Source organism: Pleurodeles waltl, chromosome 6 (genome assembly GCF_031143425.1).
Source record: "Pleurodeles waltl isolate 20211129_DDA chromosome 6, aPleWal1.hap1.20221129, whole genome shotgun sequence".
NCBI classification, from domain to species: Eukaryota; Metazoa; Chordata; class Amphibia; order Caudata; family Salamandridae; genus Pleurodeles; species Pleurodeles waltl.
Genome location: NC_090445.1, coordinates 962462362 through 962481987, shown reverse-complemented (window position 1 = coordinate 962481987; position 19626 = coordinate 962462362). Strand labels below are relative to the sequence as shown.

The 19626-nt window shown below is 41.4% G+C and overlaps 1 protein-coding gene across 9 annotated transcripts in view; it reads right to left on the bottom strand.

Moving 5' to 3' along the window:
* The window catches only part of BLNK (B cell linker), a 545638-nt gene that overhangs the window by 116977 nt on the left and 409035 nt on the right, over positions 1-19626 (bottom strand). For 6 of the 9 annotated variants that reach the window (XM_069239783.1, XM_069239781.1, XM_069239782.1 and 3 more), the window contains 4 exons: positions 17557-17613; positions 12638-12687; positions 8392-8432; positions 7228-7384 (listed from right to left, as the gene is read on the bottom strand). In XM_069239783.1, the coding sequence (XP_069095884.1) occupies positions 7228-7384; positions 8392-8432; positions 12638-12687; positions 17557-17613 (305 nt within the window). The remainder of the gene's footprint in view (positions 1-7227; positions 7385-8391; positions 8433-12637; positions 12688-17556; positions 17614-19626) is intronic. The other 3 variants (XM_069239784.1, XM_069239789.1, XM_069239788.1) reach the window with 1 other exon arrangement.

Sequence of the window (19626 nt, the reverse complement as noted above, 5' to 3'; positions counted from 1 at the left end):
CTCTGCCTCCGATTGTCCTTGCATATGTGAGACTAATGTAACTGAGAGAAATGGATGAGATCTGAGTGACCACGTTTTCCCTAAGGAGTAATTTGTGTCATGCGCTTATTTGCCTAATCATCCCTGCTCTTGTATGGAGATAAGGCAATGCTAGTTAGCCAGAAAGAAACCTGGATTAGGCCAACAGGTGTCATCTGGTGCGGGTTCAGACTCAGTCCCCCACAGTACCAGTGATTCTGCCACCCAAATCCAGTAGTCTCATTAGGATAATGAGAACCTACGCAACACAAGTGTATGGGTACAGGGTGACAACTCAGCTATGCTACCTTCTGAATGGCACTACTAAATTAGGTACTTCAAAGTTTCAAACAAATTGTTGCATTAAACGGAACTTAATGCCTCCAGTCGAATTTAATGAAACTTTTAAATAAATGGCACCTTTAGAAATTTACCACTCTGTTGACCAAACTTTTTCCAGTGACCAATTATAGTTGCTGGCCATGAGACACCCTTCTGCCCTCCTGGGGGAGGTGTGAACGACTCTCAAGAAGGAACACAAAGGGACGGCTGTTGGAAGAGGTGTTACATATCCCTGGTAGGAAGGCCAAACAGGGTGTGAGCCCAAAAGGCAGGCTTCAAAAGGGAAGCTACCTTTAAAGGGCAAATGGTGGACACACACAAGAGTGGCTTCTCTTTTGTTCTGGTAGAGAATTTGGCATTGGGGAGCGAGAGGGAAAAACAGTTGCCAAACCAGTTTTTCTTTGGGTGTAGAGCCCCCAGGAAGCCTCAGCTCTATGGTGGGCTACCAAGCTTCATAAACCAAGGGAGGGGTTCTAACATCTTGGGAGTGGGTAGAATATTGCACTCTGAGAGGGTAGATGGCACACATTGCAGGAAGGCATCATCAGGCGGGAGGGGACCTGGTAGCCCATAGCTAAATAGACATTGCATCCCAAAGGGCACGTTCTGGGCATAAAAGTGGCACCCCTGGCACCCAAATCACATGTGCATTGGACAGACGACCAAAGGAGGACTGCACCCCTGTTCCCTGGGCTCAGCAAAGAGAGGCTGCACCAAAGGCTGGACTGCATCTGCTAATGCCTGAGCTAGCAAAGAAAGGACTTTGCCTGTGGTGCCCTACTCAAAGCTCCCCAGCCCCAGACAGAAGAAGTGGCTCAATGGGTCAGTTGGCTGACTTCCTGTTACAGCCATGGGACCATAAAAGCTGAAGAAGGTGCCACGGTAGCCAAGATTGCCTGTCTTTCCTGACCGACAAGAGAGACAGAGTCTCCGAGCTGAAAGTTGCATCTGAATCTGCAGCTGGCTGGGGGAATGTGAAGGAATGAACGCAGAGGCATGGAGATGTGACCGCTGGTGTCAGCCATACAAAGAATCAACGTCCTCTGCACACCTCCCATCATCACTTTTTTCACCCGTGCCGCAAGGGGGACAAAGCAAGGTCATGAGGAGGTGGGCGAGGAGGACAGGGTGCCCAGAGCCATTAAAGTGAGATCGGCAAAGGAGTAGAAAACAGTATATCCTACATTTTAAAATACGCATATGCCACATACACGTACCCCAAAGCCAAAAGAGCGTTTCGCCTTCTACACTGCTATTTGTTCCTTTGGTATTTCAATATTTATGATTGACCCCCCTCCCCCGCTGTAGCTCCCGTTAGACACATTTACTCATGATCACTAAAGGGGTCTTCATGCAGCTGCGGACTTGACAAAGTCTGACTCTTTTCAGGTTCAGACAGTGCTGGCTTTGGGACATTGTGACTTTTCAAGTCCAAGTTATACTCAACGTGGACAGGAACTTAATTCCACATAAAAAGGGGAAGAAAAGCCATACGCTACCAGATTAGCAGGTTTTTCAATTTGGCTAGGGAACTGGGGTAGAGCAGGGTGCACATCTGAGCCAAAAGTAATTGGCCCCATATTGCAAGGATACAGAATACTACTTAAGTGGGAAAAGCCTAAGTAAGCAAGCAAATTAAGCAACCTACAGTCAATCAATAGATCTTAATACCAACTCTACGGCGACTTCTCTGCCATTCATCTCCTCTATAGCAGGAAATTAACTTATGCATTTTGCACAGCATAAGCCTTTAACATAGCCTTAATTAACATAGCTGCTAGTCATAAGGGATTGAAGCAACCTGTAGAGAGGACGATAGGTCCATCTTCAAGGGAGTGGATCAGGAGGTGTGGCAGAAGCAGTTTATTCAGCATAAATGCAGCTTGCAGCACTGCTGTGAAGTCTCCAGCATCCCACTAAGTGTCCCCCTAAGCATGGTTAAGAGTGGAAGCGTGGAAATAAGGAAATGTGAAGAGCCTTCGATAACAGATGAAACAGATCTCTTGGGACGCATCCGTGAGAGCACGCGTCTCAAGTTAAGCGGCTTGATCAGCATGATCCAGGGTCTTGTGAGGAATTAGCTTGATGCAATCAGACCTGCCTCGCTGACTGCCAGCCGAGAGAGAAAGAGAAGGAGTAAGTATCGACCTCCCCAGGAGGTGGCCCGATGACAGCACAGACAACACAAGGAAGGGGCTCTGCTGGACCTATTACTCAAAATCTAAATAGTTCCAAAGCCTGCTCTAAACCAAGACCAACTTACTTTTTGGTTATGAGTGACAGTTCTAAGGAATCTTTAAGGGAGGGCACAATGGATATGTTCACACCCTATCAAGATGAAGCTTCACGGTCAAGCCCCAGTCAAGTGAATTGCAATCTCGGCATCCTTGGGACTTTCCAAGTTCTCAGGCAGCACATCCCAGCATGGGCATGACTTCCCCCCAATGAACTCATCCAGGAACCATTTCTCACCAGCATGGGCATGACTCCCCCCCCCCAATGAACTCATCAAGGAACCATTTCTCACCAGCATGGGCATGACTCCCCCCCCCCCAATGAACTCATCAAGGAACCATTTCTCAGATGCACATGTTCACTTGTTCTAAAATGTGCATGGGAATAAGGATCCCCAGTGTTTTGTAAAATCTACAACCATGTACTAACATTTACTTCAGACATATTGGCCCCATCATCTTTGGTACTGCTAAGTGCACATGTGCACCATTTGTGGGCATTCCACAAGATGAGCATGTGCATCTGTCTTTTCACAGAAGGGCTCTGAATACCCTGCTAGTCCATTCAGTTGCAGAACGGACTCCTTGAAGTGAGAAGAAAGAGTTAGAATTGCTATGGTCCAACAAAGACAGCAACAGTGATTGGTTCTATGGTTTCGCACAAGGGTAACATGTGGTAGGTGAATCTAATGTGATTCAAATGTTTACACAAGTAGATCAGATGTCCCTTTTTCTTAATTTGTTTCCTAATTGTTGTAATCATCTGCTGGTGTGGGACCATTGTCATGTAAATGTAGTCTTAGGAGATGGACTTGACTTTCCATGCATACGTTTCAGTGATTTAAGTGATACTTTCTCTTTGCATATTTACAGGATTTGTTCTTTCTTAAATGGCGATTGCTGTAATTTTAGTTTTAAAATTAAATTTCAATATTTCATAATCTTTTTTGTGAATTAAGTTTTTGCGAAATTGGACCATCCAATGTTTTCATTATTGCTGTTTTTTTTAGTCTTTTCCATGTTATTCTCCTGTCTTAACTAGTGACTTCACTTGAAAGTGAGACAGATTATCAGTGCAACAGGGTATCTCCAAAGTCTGGGGTTTAGTTCTTTGCTGCCCATTAGGTGTTAGTGAAGGGGATTTGATATAAAAAATTACTAATGTGCCTAGTGCCATGGCAGTGTCGTTCAAATATGTATAGAAAAAAAAACTACTGCAATACTTGACGGCAAAGAACTGCTCACAGTATGAACCTGAGGGGCTTAATATGGCTGTCATTGACTAGAGACCTCTTGGTTTAGAACACTCGTAATTCTACAGTTCACTTTGGGTTCCATGGACGAGGCGAACGTGGCCTGCCTAAGGAGCACTGGATAAAGAATGAGTACTTCCACTTTACTCCCCCATCCCTCGTGCATTCAGGTATGTGTAGGTGTTAAGCAGAATAACAGACTCTGCAAACAACAATGGCTAGCGTCCTGTGTGTAGGTCTTGGTCCTACTACGAGAAATGACTAGATTACCTACACGCAGGGGTTTAGCTGGGAAGAAAGATGGGATACAATTTGCTGTCTGGAAGCTTTTGAATTATATGGTATGATGCAGAGCAGAAGTCATGATCAGATTATTGATTGCTATAGTCTTGCATATTCTTTCCCTCGGAACATGAAAAGTGGCAGAACCAAGTCTGAGATATTACAATAGATGACAGGGAGAGGACAAGAAAGAGAAAGAGAGCAAGAAAGAGAGTCAGGCACATAGAGAGAGACTTGGACAATGAAAATTAGGACAATCAACAGTTCATGCCACCAAACGTAACTGCCAAATTGTACAAAATCTATAAACAGATGATTGTCTTGTCAGGTGATGTAGACTATGTAGAACCGACTCGCAAAATGCGTTTCCGATTCGCAAATAGGAAGGGGTGTTCCCTTCCTATTTGCGAATCACAACGTGATGCAAGTTGATTTGCGACCGCGAAAGCGGTCGCAAATGAACTCGCAGTTACCATCCACTTGAAGTGGATGGTAACTCATTCGCAAACGGGAAGGGGTCCCCATGGGACCCCTTCCCCTTTGTGAATGTACACAAAAATATTTTTTCAGAGCAGGCAGTGGTCCTATGGACCACTGCCTGCTCTGAAAAAATCCGAAACAAAAGGTTTCGGTATTTTTTTCCAAGTGCAGCTCGTTTTCCTTTAAGGAAAACGGGCTGCAGATGGAGAAAAAAAAAATGCTTTATTAAAAAGCAGTCATGGACATGGTGGTCTGCTGTCTCCAGCAGGCCACCATCGCCATGAGTGCCCAGACTCGCAATGGGGTCGCAAACTGCGACCCACCTCATTAATATTAATGAGGTGGGTCTTTGCGACCCCATTGCGAGTCGCAGAAGGTGTCTGAGACACCTTTCTGCATGGCAAATTGCGAGTTGCAATTTGCGAGTCGCTCAGACTCGCAAATTGCAAGTCGCAATTTACTTTGTTCCTACATCTGGCCCTAGATCTCCCATCATGGTGCAATCTGGCATGGTTACAGGCGCATCTTGCAAACTCAGCCCATTAAACTAAGACGTGACATGAGCTGCTGCCACATTAACAAGCAGGGGTAGAGTGAACTGGATTGAAATACATTCGCATTTACTCCGTTTTTGGCAGAGACAGTGGTATTATGTAATCACATTAAAAGATGCCGTGCCCAGAGTTTACCACAGCTCCAGCGAGATGGTGCACGTTGAAGGCTAAAAAGGACTGGATCTGAATTCAGTAAAGCTCCTGCATATTCTCGGTACAGAAGGGACACAGCTTGCAGTCTAACAATGGCATAGGCTCCTCTATACCGCGCACACCTTTACACTATGGTACTGGGAAGCCACAATAGGGGCAACAGGACCCAAAAAAAGCACTGTGACATTTCTTTTATGGCTAGTGGACAGGTTGACCAAATGGATAATGGCAGGGGTGGGGTGGGAGGAGAAGAAGCCACGTGATAAACCTTAGATTTCACCAGCACTCAACATCTGTGCTGCACAAGATTACCTAACCTCTTGCCCTTTCCAGATCCATCTGGTTGTTTGATAGCAAACAAGACCTGCAGGAAAAGGAGAAGACTACTTAAGGCCCTCAACCCGCATTAAATCAATGTGTTGCTACAGCAAAGACGCTGTTACAGCTGTAGTAAAAGGATGCTGCGAGCAGACAAAAACTAAAGTTAGGAAAAACAGCAAGTAACCCACAAAGAGAGCGCAAGAGGGAAACCTAGTAGAATCCTCTCATCTACTAACATCTATCGGCAATTAGTTTGTCTTCTAGGATAGGTCCTGTACAAAATCAAAAGATTTTTGAAGTAGACCCTCATCCACTATGTATAGTGGCATGCTTCATCATCAGCATCTATCCACCCCATGGTAGGACAGAGCCACTATGGCGGACTCAACCAAAATTGTGAGTTCTTATATAAACACTAATTGATTTGGAGCAGGTATCCAGAGAAAAAGAAAGATTAAAAATGTCTCATAGTATACCTAAGGAAATGCCCTTCATTGTTTGAGTACCATAAACCAGCAACCCATAAATAGAAGGTTCATGGCTGTAAGGAATGAAGACCTGCGCATAACATGCATTTCCAAACCCACTATGATAGCGCACAGTTCCCTTCCGAAAAGAGACGAGCAGAAATCCATCCTCTGTGTAACCTCGAAAGGCCAGAGGAAGGAAGGAATGTGCATGTTTATAAGGTGCCTCTCCAGCACTGCATTCACACCACTGCATGAGAGACAACTGCATGTGAGACAATGGGAAGAACACACGAGCAAGCACAACGGGGAGTGGGAGGTGCAACAAAAGCATCTTCTGGGGTGAAATGCACAGGAGGGAGACCACTTTTATACTAATGGAGTGCTGCACACGTGAAGGGCTGAACATAAAAAAAATAGTTTAACTTACAGATAAGAGATGGACTCATAAGTAAAAAAACATTAGTGCAAAAGAGCTATGGGGGAACAGCAGGTGGGGGAGCTGGGGAGGGAAAGAAAAAGTACATGAATCACATTCGGAGCAGCAGACGGACACTGATTAAATTAAATTAATCTGTGCTTGGTCCCTGCTCCACAGCAGGCTTTGGAAGTGACATTTCGGCTACCCTGACCAATGACGATGGCTGTAAATTGTGACACTGAAGCAGACAAATGGTAAGCAAAGAGAAGGCTCCAAGCCATTTTTTTTAACAATGTCTCACAAGTGAGACACATGCGCTAACGTATGCTCTCATAGGTTCGACCCTAAAAGGGGCACTGACATTTCAAGGATCTGCATTGCAGACTCTAAACTTAACCACTCCTTACTGCGTGTACTAATATGCTTTTATCCAATAATTTAAAATTAGAAATGTTATTCAATATTTTAAATGAACGGGCTCCAACATACAGTGCACGCTCATTAATGACAGGATAAAGTGATGTTTTGTAACATCATCACGTCCGCCCCATAACTTGGAGGGCAACACACATAGAAATAGTGGACACACACCAGCTGCTCCAAAAAGTAAGCTTGCTGCAGATGCAGTGAATGAATACATCGGTGAGTGAAAGTCCAAAAATCACTGGTTTAAAATGGCAGATAATGTGATTCTTTGCATACCTGCATATTCTCCTGTGCTGTACGAAAATGCGGGTGAGACCTTTTTCTTCTCTGCTTCCATGGGCGGAGGCTCGTAGTTGTCATCACCGCAGTCCTCACTGGGGTCCACGTACGTTTCAGAATCTGACTGTCCGTCTGGATTCTCATAATCACTGTCCTGGAAAATAGGGAATATTTCACTGCTTACTTCGAACAGCTTTTAGCAGTAACATTATCATTCATGGATTATTGCATACATTATTAACAACGTTTTGTATTCTATAACTTTCTTATCATATTGTTCATCCCACATTACTGCTCTTGACTCGCAGACCTGCCCATTATCCACTAGTGGAGTAGAAGTCATACTACTTCTAATAATAAAAATAATAATGATAACCAAAGCAATACATTATGCTAAAATAATGCAACGACTGCAAATCATTATTATTTTTTTATTTTTGCTAATATTTGTATTATTACCGGTCAAAGTGGTTTATTACTATGAATGTTACAATCGTTACTACTATGGTTAATATTGTTTTGTTATCATCTCCATCACTTGCTGTATTCTGTGTATCATATCGGGTCGTGACTGTTGTAATATAATCCAACGGACCCAGAGATTGGCAGGGTTAAAGAAATCTCTTGTATACAAGTCACAGGTTCTGTAGATCCTGCAGTAACGCACCCAATCAACTGAGGTCACATGTGGCCTCGGGAGCCAGTTGGTTATTGTGGTGATTCTAGGGCCAGATCGACTCCGTATTGGCTAACACGTATTTAAGCCGTATCCCTTCTTCAGTCATGACCCCAGATAACCAAGGGATATTTTGGTTGTGACGGGGACAGTTTCAAACCAACAAGAAAGCAATCAATTCACAAAAGGACTGTGTGCTCAATGAGGATAGTTCGCTGTATGAATTGCCAAGCCCTTCATGGGCCCAGCTGAGGATTGACTTTTGATCGTTGTTAAAGTGACTATTAATGTTACCACCTTTATTACTGCTAATGTTGTAGTGGCAGACAATGAAGAACAGACTGCAAAATCACAGACTACCTTATGTAGTGGTAATGATCTTAACCATAGACTGGTGTGCTTAGAGGGCGATACATTTTAAAAAAATCCCTTTCTTAGAAAATGATATATTCAGCATCTCTTTTCAGTAACAAACATATACTCACAAAATCGTCTGACCACTGATCATCTTCAGCACTGGCGTTTTCTAAAAGCATTGCAATAGCATGTTAGAGCAAAGGCATTGAACATACACACATAACAAAATAATTTTACTGATCAAAACATAGTTTTAATGGATGGTTTTCAGATATTTTATGTCCAGAGAGCTTCACAAACATCCTCTGCTTTTATCCACTCTATAACATACTTCTCAGGAACGTAATGTTGAACATATATACCTGATCCAAGAATACTAGGTCTTTTCAATTCACTGCTGTATTGATTAATAAAATAATGTGCATTTTATGCAGATGCAAATGCATTCTATTTACAGTTCTGATACCAGTATTATGTAATTGATCAAACTGACAAGACATGCCAGAGTAGAATATTATGTATATTGGTAAGAAAATATTCTTCAGGAAAAGGAGAATGGATCCAGTTCTGAAATTTGCACAGAAATGCAAGACAAATGAAAGATTTGACATTCCTGTTTATTTTGCCTTAATTCGTTTTTTGCACTCTTGCGTTAATTTATTCTTCACCACAGATTGTTTACTCTCCTATCAAATCAAGAACAATAGTGGTTTCCATTCCTCAGGGTGCCTCAATATTCTTTCACAATTATTTTCTGTGATTTTCCAGATGGCAATATTGTATTGACATTCCACGAAGATGAACCTGGCCTTCTGAATAATTATGCTCCAAATAGCCTTTCTGCATACTCAATAGTTTACATTTTCTCTGACAAAGCGCTTCAGTGTGCCCTACAGCAGTGGATGGAACTAATATGCGATATGTGACATCACTGGGGTCTGTGGCTTTCCACAGCAAGAGTCTACAAGAATTCCCCTGTGTATCTGGGATATATATGCCTTAATAACTGGACTCCAAAGTATGCATTTAGAAATAAATGTTTGTGAAGGACCATGCGATGGTGTAGCAAGTTTTGCCATGAGCCCTAATGCAAGCAAGCAAAATTGGATCTCCTTCCTAAGGAGAAATAATAAAAGGTAGGCAGCCAAACTTGAGTGCTCAGATCTTGGGTCCCGGTGTCACTGATATTTCCATCCTGTGCTCGGAGAATACACTGGAAACTGTTCAGTTTTTCTATTTTAGAACACTTTAAATACCCAAGATTGAGACCGAGGCAATAATGTGATTAAACATTTTTTCAATAACCAATTTGTACGGAAGACATCCATTGGATCATCCTTGAAAAGGGTATGGAGGGATGCAAGGCAGAGAGAGTGATGATGGCGAGAGAGGGGCAACATGAGACAGGTACAGAAAGACAGGTCAGGTAAACCGAGTAATAAGGCTCAGAGAAAGAAGGTGAGAAAGGAATGAGAGGCACAAAGAGAGATGAGATGTAGAGAGCAAAGAAGTGAAGCAGAGAGAGAGATGAGCTTGAATGAATAAAAGGCCTTTAAAGAGGTGGAGAGCAAGAGGCTATGATAGAGAGAGTTGTGAGACAGAGAAAGAGACAGAGAGGTGAAGTAGAGAGAAAAAAGGAGGGCGAGGTACAGAAACAGACTTGAGGTAGAATTGTTGAGTTGAAATAGGGACGAAGGAGCAAAGACAGATGAGAGAGAGGGTAGGTGATGATTGTCAAAAAGGCTGTAAAGGTAGAGAAAGCGGTAGTGAGAAAGGAGTAAAGTAGCGAGAAAGGTGATGGAGAGGGACACGATTAGAATTGGAGAAAAGCGGTGTGGAGGGGAGGCAGCACATGAATTGGAGATAAATCAAGAGATTAGCTAGTAGTGCATGGGTTAAGGTTCGGTTATCCTGGGATGCCCAGCTTTCAATAACACATTCTTTATGCGCAGTGTATTGTGACATGACTTCTTAGTGTCCTGATCACTTACTTGCGGCCTCTAGGAAGGTGGCCACAAGGCACCTTTGTCCAGGCCTTAAAATGTCTCTGATACAATCTCTCTGCCTACAAATCTTTTTATTTAAACTTCAGGCAACGAGTAAGCAAAAAACACATTCAGTACATTACTATACAAAGGCAACGGATAATGAAAGGGATACCAAGAGGAGACAGGCTTATCACTAGCCTGGTACACAAATTCAGCCTAGCCTCTGCAGATGGTATTCTATGCAAATAAAAAATGTGAGGATATAATCTTGTTAACATGCATTGAAAACCCTCCTTAATAGACACAGGACTTGATTTAGAGTTTGACAGATGGGTACTCCATCGCAGATGTGATGGATGCCTGGTCCACCTTATTATAAGTGCCATAAGATATAATGCGCTTGTAATAAGGGAGATGGGATATCCGCCATGTTTGTAACAGAGTAATTCACCTTCCAAACTCCAAATCAGGCCCAAAGCTTGATTTTTTTAATCAGTAATCACTTAGCTAATGTGTCTTGTGAGGCTTACAATCACAGTAGAGTTTCTAACCATAGTGCAATAACAAGAATATTCCAACCCTGCAGCCAGAGCTTTAGAATCCGTGGACATAATGTCCTATTTATAAATTATTGGTCCTAAACAGGCTCTTTCAATAAAAAAATTTTGGGTACCAAACACCATAGCCTATCTGAAAAAAGGTATTTGGTGTTTACGTAGTCTAAATAATGGAATCAGTAGCTGTATCTGCTTTTGTTCATCCCAGCATCACTTCTCAATATTTGTGCTGAATCCTTTGTGATCCAACAAGACAATGGGAGCGGAATTTAGCGGACCGTCGCAACTTTTTCAGAAGTTTTGATGGGCTTTGATACCTTAGCCACCAAGGATGCTGATGGGCTATGCATCACAAGAGAATTTTCACTGGTTAGAAGTAAGTTTCTAAACATAAAATGTCTCCTTTGTTTTATCAGCTATTAGGTTAGTAATGATTCTGCAACACTATCCATGAATACCGCACCAGGGCGTTTCACTGAAACACTGTCATGTGATCTGGGATCTTGTATCAACAGGAGTGTAAAATAGAATTTAAAAATTCTTCTGCAATTTATTTCCATTAGGAAATACAGCTCAGACTATGTTCAGATCAGATTGTCACAAAAATGTCTTGCCACTGTTTGTAAATAACATTTTTACTGATTAGCTACCTCTCAGTTTCTTAAAAATAGCGGCTGGAATAAAGGGAACAGTGTGCAAAACACTGTTCAAAAATACTGGTTACAATTTGTGACTAGTAAAGAATTTTACAACCTGGCATAGATACTAATAGGTTGGTTTGTAACATTCCAATTTAGAGTGACCTTTTTTTTTAAAATACAGCCTGTTTTCCTTACAGGAAAAAGGATGTGCTCAAATAGTTTTCTTTTTCTGAAAAGCTTGTTTAACAGTTGGCCGTGGTCCCTTGGCCCACGGTGTCCCGTCCAACAAACGTTTTCTTATATTCACAAAAAGGAAGGAGTTCTAAGGGTACCCCTTCCTTGTTGTGAATGGCTCACCACCCCTGCTCGAGAGTCTGTAATTATTCAATGTTTTGTTACTGGATTTCGGTCACAAAACATAGGTCCATGTCACACCTATTTGGTATTTGGAAGGGACGCCTGCATCAAATCCCTTTCTAAAAGCAAATTGGTATGGGGTTGCCATCCATTTCAGGAGTAGGTAAAAGTGTACCAACTCCTAAAATACAATTGTTACATAACAACACCTGCATTGTGGCCGCTAAGTTCAAATCAGAGCATATGCAACTGTAAAATAAGCTCATACATTTGTTCCAAAATATCTTAACACTTGATTGTTTCAATCTCAACCTTCCATAGTTATCCAAAGTGTTCTAAGATTAAGCAATCCAGCAGTTTCAGGTGTGTTCCCAGCTCACTGAACAGAATGAAGTGGTCGAAGGAGTGTAGCTATGATTGGGGCAGCAGGTACAGTAGCACCAGGGCCCCACTGAACTCTATTAAGGGAATTTATTAAGGCATATATAAGTGTATATATATATATATATATATATATATATATATATATATATATATATATATATATAGAGAGAGAGAGAGAGAGAGAGAGAGAGAGAGAGAGAGAGAGCGCAATATATATATATATATAGATATATATATATATATATATCTATATATATATATATATAAATTGTGTAGACGCTTTCCTTGCTAAGAGGAGCCAGAGGCCTCAGTGATATCACGTGTATTTGTGACTAGTTCCATCACCTGCTGTTAGACCAGCTTGAAGTAAACCCCTGGGTTGGCAAATCTCCATGGATTAAATGTACAGCCATTGAAACGTGTATTCTAAAGATACAAAGGCCTTACCTGAAGCATAATCCCTCCGAGGCACATTCGGCGGCGCTTTATTTGTTATTCTGTAAACATCAAGTTGCAGAGTTAAAATTCGAGCAGAGATAGACATCTTACCCCACTACCTGAGTACACGTTAAGAAGCGCAAATGGAGTTATCTTTAACTGTGCAGAGAGATGTAGCTTTGAGCAAAAATAATAAAAAAGCAATGTAAGGTAAGCTTTCAAGAGGTTTGTTAGCTTGTTCTCTATTTGAAAACATAGACCATTACAACTCAGTGTCACAAAAAGTGACATTTCATGACTCAGTGTCGAACTGTTTACTTTTTTAACTCTCAACCTTTCATCCATGAGCGCATGTGTCTCACTATTTGCACCAATGGCTGCTTCAGTATTCTCTATCCTCGTAAAGACGTTTCTCCCTCTTGCAAGTCATGCAACGCAGCTTCTGCATCTAGTTTTGCAGAACAGCCCAATGAAGAACACGACACCAGCTGTTAAAGCGCATTCTGCAGTGAGAGGGCCAAACTGGCCGCAAAGGCATATAAAGATGGTTAAGGGCCTTTTAAAGTTAGAATAGCCAGAGGCAGAAGGTCTATGGTGCTATTAGAACATTTCACCAACTAGGGGTAGAATGTTCTAAATTATACAGGGAGAAACAAAAGGGCAAGCATTAGAATATTGGAGCAGGAGGTCCAAGGAAGGCATTATTGGCCCTCTGACACTCTTCTGCCTTCAGTATTGTAACTAGCATGGTAGCCTGTATCATAGATGACTTCAGTGCAACAGGCACAGAACCAGTGTGCTTCCGCGTATGTACATGTATCTCTTTTGTGCTTGCATGATGCACCCATGCATTCGTTAGGAGGCAGAGACTTGTATAACCAATGGAAAGGAGGTGACAGAGGTGTACTTGGAATATCAGGTGTTGTGTAGATTGCTACATGCCTCAAGTGGTGAATGCAGTTTCTAGATCACAGCTGTCTGACTACAAATTATAATTTCTTCATGGAGCCTTATGGATTGGCAGTGGTTGAGGAAACAGCTTACTCAGGCAGGGTTTGCATTGAGAAACTCAGTCTCACCTAATTCATTCATGGAGTGTCTCAGGAGATGTGCTACCTCAGCTCTCTTCTGCACCAGAGTCTGAGGGCCAAAAGAACCCAATGTGGGGGTGGTTACCGAGCCACTACATAAATGTAAACGTATGTGTCAAAAGTCATGTCGAAAGTCATACTTATTCTGCAGATTTAGATCGCCTATATCCAGTGCAACATAACACAGCTTAATGAGGAAGGGGCCCAGCCAGCAGGACCACTCCCAATTCTCATATATATTCATGTATTTGCATTGCCATCTCATTAACAATCTTGGATAGTTGCATGATATGTTCGGTGCAAAGAAAGGTAAACAAAAATATTTTATCAACGATGTGTGCTATTTAAATAAGAGTAAGTCCTAAATCATGTGAACTAGATTCATGTTCTCTACGCCGGGTGCCACTGATTTACTTTCTGGGCACCTTTCTGTGAGTTTTCCTTTAATGCATTCACACATACCAAGCAAAGCCATCAACCAAAAACTAGCCATAAAATATTGGCTTCGCCCGTGCTTGATAGCATTGATCGTTATTCAACATCAGATAAATGAGTAACAACAATGATTTTGATGTGAATAATGAGAATTGGAAATGTTTCCGTTATGAAAATGTGAGTCTATGAATTAAACATTACAAACGTAGGAGGTAGGAGGAGAAGTCTTCTGAGTGCCACGTCACTCCTCTTCTCTTTACATCACTTTCCTCTCAAACCTCTTACTCTGTCAGCCACCTTCACTCTTTTTCTCCATCTCTCTCTGTGCGTCTCATACTTCATCTTCCTCTTCATCGTGCCTTATCACTCTGTCCTTCAGAATGTGCTTCCTTATGTCACTTTCCTTCTCAACCCCCTCTCACACACACACACACACTCTCCTTGCCTTTAAACACAGTGGGCCTGATTCGCAAAGGTAAGTTACACTTTAGAGTAGACTTACTACTTTTCAGTATTCACAGACTCTAAGTGTAAGTTACTGCTAAAGAAACTGTATTAAGTTCAGCACTACACATGGCCAACCACTGGTACTGCAGCACCCTATCAAACATAATAATGGTGAAAATATGTTTTTTAAAATTGTATTTTAGTTCCCTACATCCATTATTTGATTGAGGATGGTGTGGTAGTAATAGTAGTTGGCCATGTGTAGTGCTGGACCCAATGCTGTTTGTTTTTCTTTTAAAGTAGTAACATACTCCTGGAGTTTGTGAATACTAAAAAGTAGTAAACTTACTCAAAAGCTTGATCTTACAGAAAATTGTAAGTTACCTTTGAGAATCAGTCGCTGTATTTTCTTTTCCTTCGACGGTGACATTATTTCAACAGCTGTTTATACCTCCTTCACACACTTTCCTATAAGTGGTATTTAGAATTGGCACATATGCGACCAATGCTGTGTGCACTGTGCAGAGAGGCCAAGGATTGGATGAGCATGTAGTCTGAACACCTTTATGACCTGATGAGAAGCACTGTGAGAAACCAAGAGTACCTTACAGAAATTTCAGTCGTGTCCAGCTTGCACGCCTATCCATAACTTGTACTCACTTGGATGCCTAGAGACACGTTCTCTCCTAGTGTGAACCATAGAAGAAACATACCTTACATGAAAAATAACACTACAGAAACAGTAACATCTGGAAAAAAGAAATACTCTCAAGGAATGCAAGGTGAAGTGATCCGTGAAATATAAACTGGGAGCACAGCGCTAATATGGATTACTTTAAGATGTTTTTCCAGCCATTGTGAAATTGATAAGTGTGTTTGCCTGTTAAGGGCATGAATACAGGGCTCATTAGGTCAGTGTGGAGGACTGCCAAGACACGCCCCATTTAAAACCCTGACTATGCGCCTGACATCTCTGAAGTTTTCGTCTTGACAATAACAATTCAGTGTCTGTATTCTCTACAGCAGACTTTTGGCAGAAAAGAGCCAAAAGAGCCAGCACACACAGCAATGAGAGTCCACGAGCCACAGAAAACTGCACACATACATTATAGATAGTTGTATACAAGCACAGTATGTGCCTACTTGGTCCACAGCCGCCCTTATGTAAATGAAGGGTTTAGTTAGGTTTGGTAGAGCTCCCTTCTTCGAGAATCTCGAGCTGCTCTACCGATGCGGGAGTTTGATGCCCCAGGGAGGGCTGCGAGTCTTCTGCTTAAAGAGAGCCCGATTGACAGCAGTGTTTTCCCCATCCACGTAAATGATGTAAATATTATATTTTGGGCCTGAAACAGAAGTACAAGCAAAACAGCAACATTCAAAATGTGCTGTAGGGGTACAAATGTCATTTTTTGTATCTGCAATTTTCTTCAATAGGAAATGTGATGAGGCCATGGGTGTGGAATGTGCACATGTTGGCACACACCGTATTCACAAATGGATGCACTGAGATGTGAACCAAGCACGCACCTGATTCCCCGGTATGGCTCTGCATAGCTTAATATTGCTAGTGTGCACGGCCTACATAAGCACTTGAGTACTCCTAAACTACAGGTAGGAATATAATCCAATGCACTGGCCCTTTGAAATACATAATTGTCAAATGAAATATTTTTCTAAGTTTAGAGGAGTTCAACAACATTGGGTTTTGCTTGGGTCCGCTATAATGAGTTACAGGAGGACTCTGCACCCCAGAGGACTCCTTCGCCGTGGGGCTACCTCCATAAGGAATATGAACTGAGACGACCACATAAACACCAACATTGTTTCTATTGTTAAGGAGCAACAAGGAACATATAGGCACTTTGTAATACTGCTTTCATCAGGTGCCTGTAATATAATGAATGTTGTCTTTTTCTGTGAAATGGGTGATTATTCATGATTTTGTTATTTTGCTCAGAGACCAGGAAGTATTCAAATGGATAAACATTTATAGACAGCTATATTGTTATGCTTGTTTCATAAATTATGTAGTGAACAAGCAATGTTTGATTGGGTCAAATTCCCAATGAGATGACTTAATTTAGGCAGAGCACTAGTTGAATTCATCCCCACGTTAAACCACATCTTTTTTGGATTGTTAGGGGTAAAGTCAGCTTGTTGTTTTGACTGAGCATTTGTGGCATGGCCCTCCTCTGGCGCAAAGGTCCGCATTGCAAAGCAGGATCTGCAAGAGCAGAACATTTGGCTGCAACACACAACTGTATGGGGGTGTTTTTGAGACTGTAACCCACAGTGTATACAGCATCCTCCACACAGCAGTGTATCCAACGTGTCGTAACACATTACATTCGACTGTACGTTCCACGAATTTATGATTGCCACGTAAATAGGGTCGAGACACTGGGAAACGTAGCTCTGCCTGGTATCTCCTCCTGTAATTTCCGGCAAGTTTGGAATCAGGGGTCTCAATCTTCACTTCTAAAAACATAGTATTTGCAAACGGTCTTAGACGTATTCTTGTAATATTGACAAAAATAAATAAAATATTCTATATTTAATTTAATATATCCATGTCATGAAGACTTACTGTTTGTTTATTTTTCAGGAGTTCTTCACACCAACTAAAACATTCAATGTTTGCAGTGTTTTCTCAATCTTTTATATTTATTCTACTTTTGTATAATATAAGCAGAAGGGATTAGTCAAGGCATACACTGATGATGAAATGAGTCTATTAGTTCAACTGTTCAACTTACACTTGATGTTAGAAGTATATTAGTTTCATGTAGCATGGCACCTAAGAACTTTTTCACGGTTGCTAGCACTTAGAGCAGATTAGCGCATGTCCAAAAGCAGATTCTATATGCATGTGTTATGTTGAAAGCTTAAAGCGAAAAATGTGAGTTTTGCCTTTTAAGTAGCTGAAGCATGCAAAATGAATTTTGATTTCCATACCGATCCCATGTACGTTGCCCAGTTTTGTAAATTATAGCCACGTTGTCAGTTCGTAACCTAAACATTAAGAGAAGAAAAACTCAAATCCTGCACATACACATTTAATCAATAGTGGACCAAGACAGAATAAGTTTCCTCCTCAATTTCCAAAAGGTCTTGTTTTGCTGAAAAAAAACCTGAAAACAAAATCAGAATGTGCAATTTAAATTGCAAATGCCAAAGAAAAGCGTGAAGTACACAACTCTATCTCAAATCTTCCTATTGGGTAGATTTTATGAAGCACTCTGTGGCAACATGTTGTATTTATTGTACTTAAATGTGAAAGAAAATCAACTTGAGAATGTAACTGACTCACCCTGAGTCACAGAACCAAGATTAATGAGTCGTTGAAACTGCAAAGCATACTTACGATGGGTGAAATCCAGCAGGATGGCGAGCATCTGCCAATGTAAATGCAGGTGAGGGACAGGAAGGTTTGAGATTTCGACTCTGTTACAGATGACGGACCCAAACTTCTATAGAGTTATGAGCATTATCATACCTGTTGAAGTTAGTTTTCCATCGCCAAAGCTTACACTTGTGAATAGCAGTAGAGACATTTCAGGCTGGGAATTTAAGGGAACACCCCCACGGGGTTATAGTCGGAGGGATTTCTCTACATTGAAAATGCTTTGCCTGTATTAAAAAGTTAATCGTGCAAATACTCAAAAAATGTAGGGATTTGAGGGACTGCTGGAAATCTGTGACTTGTAGATTTTTGGACGTACTCATAGGATCTACGTGAATAGCATTAAGGTTGGAAATGTACCCCAGGGACAGGCGAGACCCTGTGGCAGTAGATGTAGGGCTTTTGCAACCTCTGCTTTGTGGATAAGACCCTTCAGTGTGTTCTATATGTTCTCTCACACAGGTGAACCTTAAACAACAGTGCTTAGCGAAGCTAAAAGCCACATTTAAAGGAGCACCCTTATACCATCAATGAAGCAGAGCAATTTATTTTACTGAAATGAGTGTTCGCGTTTTATGCCACAATCAGCTTTGTGAATAAGACCCTTCATTTTATTCTCTGTCTGCTCTCCCACAATCGGGCATACCTGCAAGTGTTCCGTAGTTGTAATTTCCATGCAATTATGTACCTCATGGAAGTCGTGAGCATGAGAAATTGAGAACTGCCCGACGCCCCATCTTGGGAGAAAACTTCCAGCACCTAAGGGACATATTGTTGGCATCTATTTCTGTAAAACAAAATATTCCAAGTGTGCTGCAACGACATGATGGCACGTCCAGCACTACTTTTTTTTCTGAAAATGCAACATCCTGTCGGCAGAAGCAATTTGGTGACCATGTGAGATTGAAAGTTTAAAGTCAGACATGATGGGATTTAAACCTATGGGCTTCAAGTCATACAGATATCAGGAGCAAGCAGTCAACGAACTGACCCTGCTTATCAGCTAACACTGAGAAAAATGATTCCAGAATTGCAGAACAGCTATACAAAACCTTTGTTTATATGCCTGGTTCACACTTCACCTACAGTTTGTGAGCCCAGCTCCACCAGCACCATCACTGTGTAAAATAGAAAACAGCAATTGAAATATTTATTTTACAACAGACTTGACTGGTTAAGGTAGTCTTAATACTATGTTTCTTCTCTGCATATTTTGGGCTAAAACTTACACTTGTGCAAATGGTTCTTTAAAGTATAATGCATCAGTGACTTTAACGTTCTGGTGGTTCGCATGTAACCCAGAGTATTCAAACAGACAATTATTTCTCTTGTAAACACTGAAAAAATGTATTTTGAAAAAAATGAGATTATTGAACACTTTCTGGAAATAGGCTGCAACAAGTAATCCACCACTTCTCCAAAATTCTAAAGGTGGGCAGTTTTTTATTTAATGAGTCAATTCTCGTGTGATTCCAGTGGAGCACTGGCCAGAAATAGATTAGTTAGAGGTATGGCTATGTCAGAGTGTTTTGTTTTTCCTTTATTTCCAGCCATGCTGCACAGCAGCTGTTTGTTGGCAAAATAACATGGGCAGTTAGAAGGGAGGGTTGGAGCAATACAAC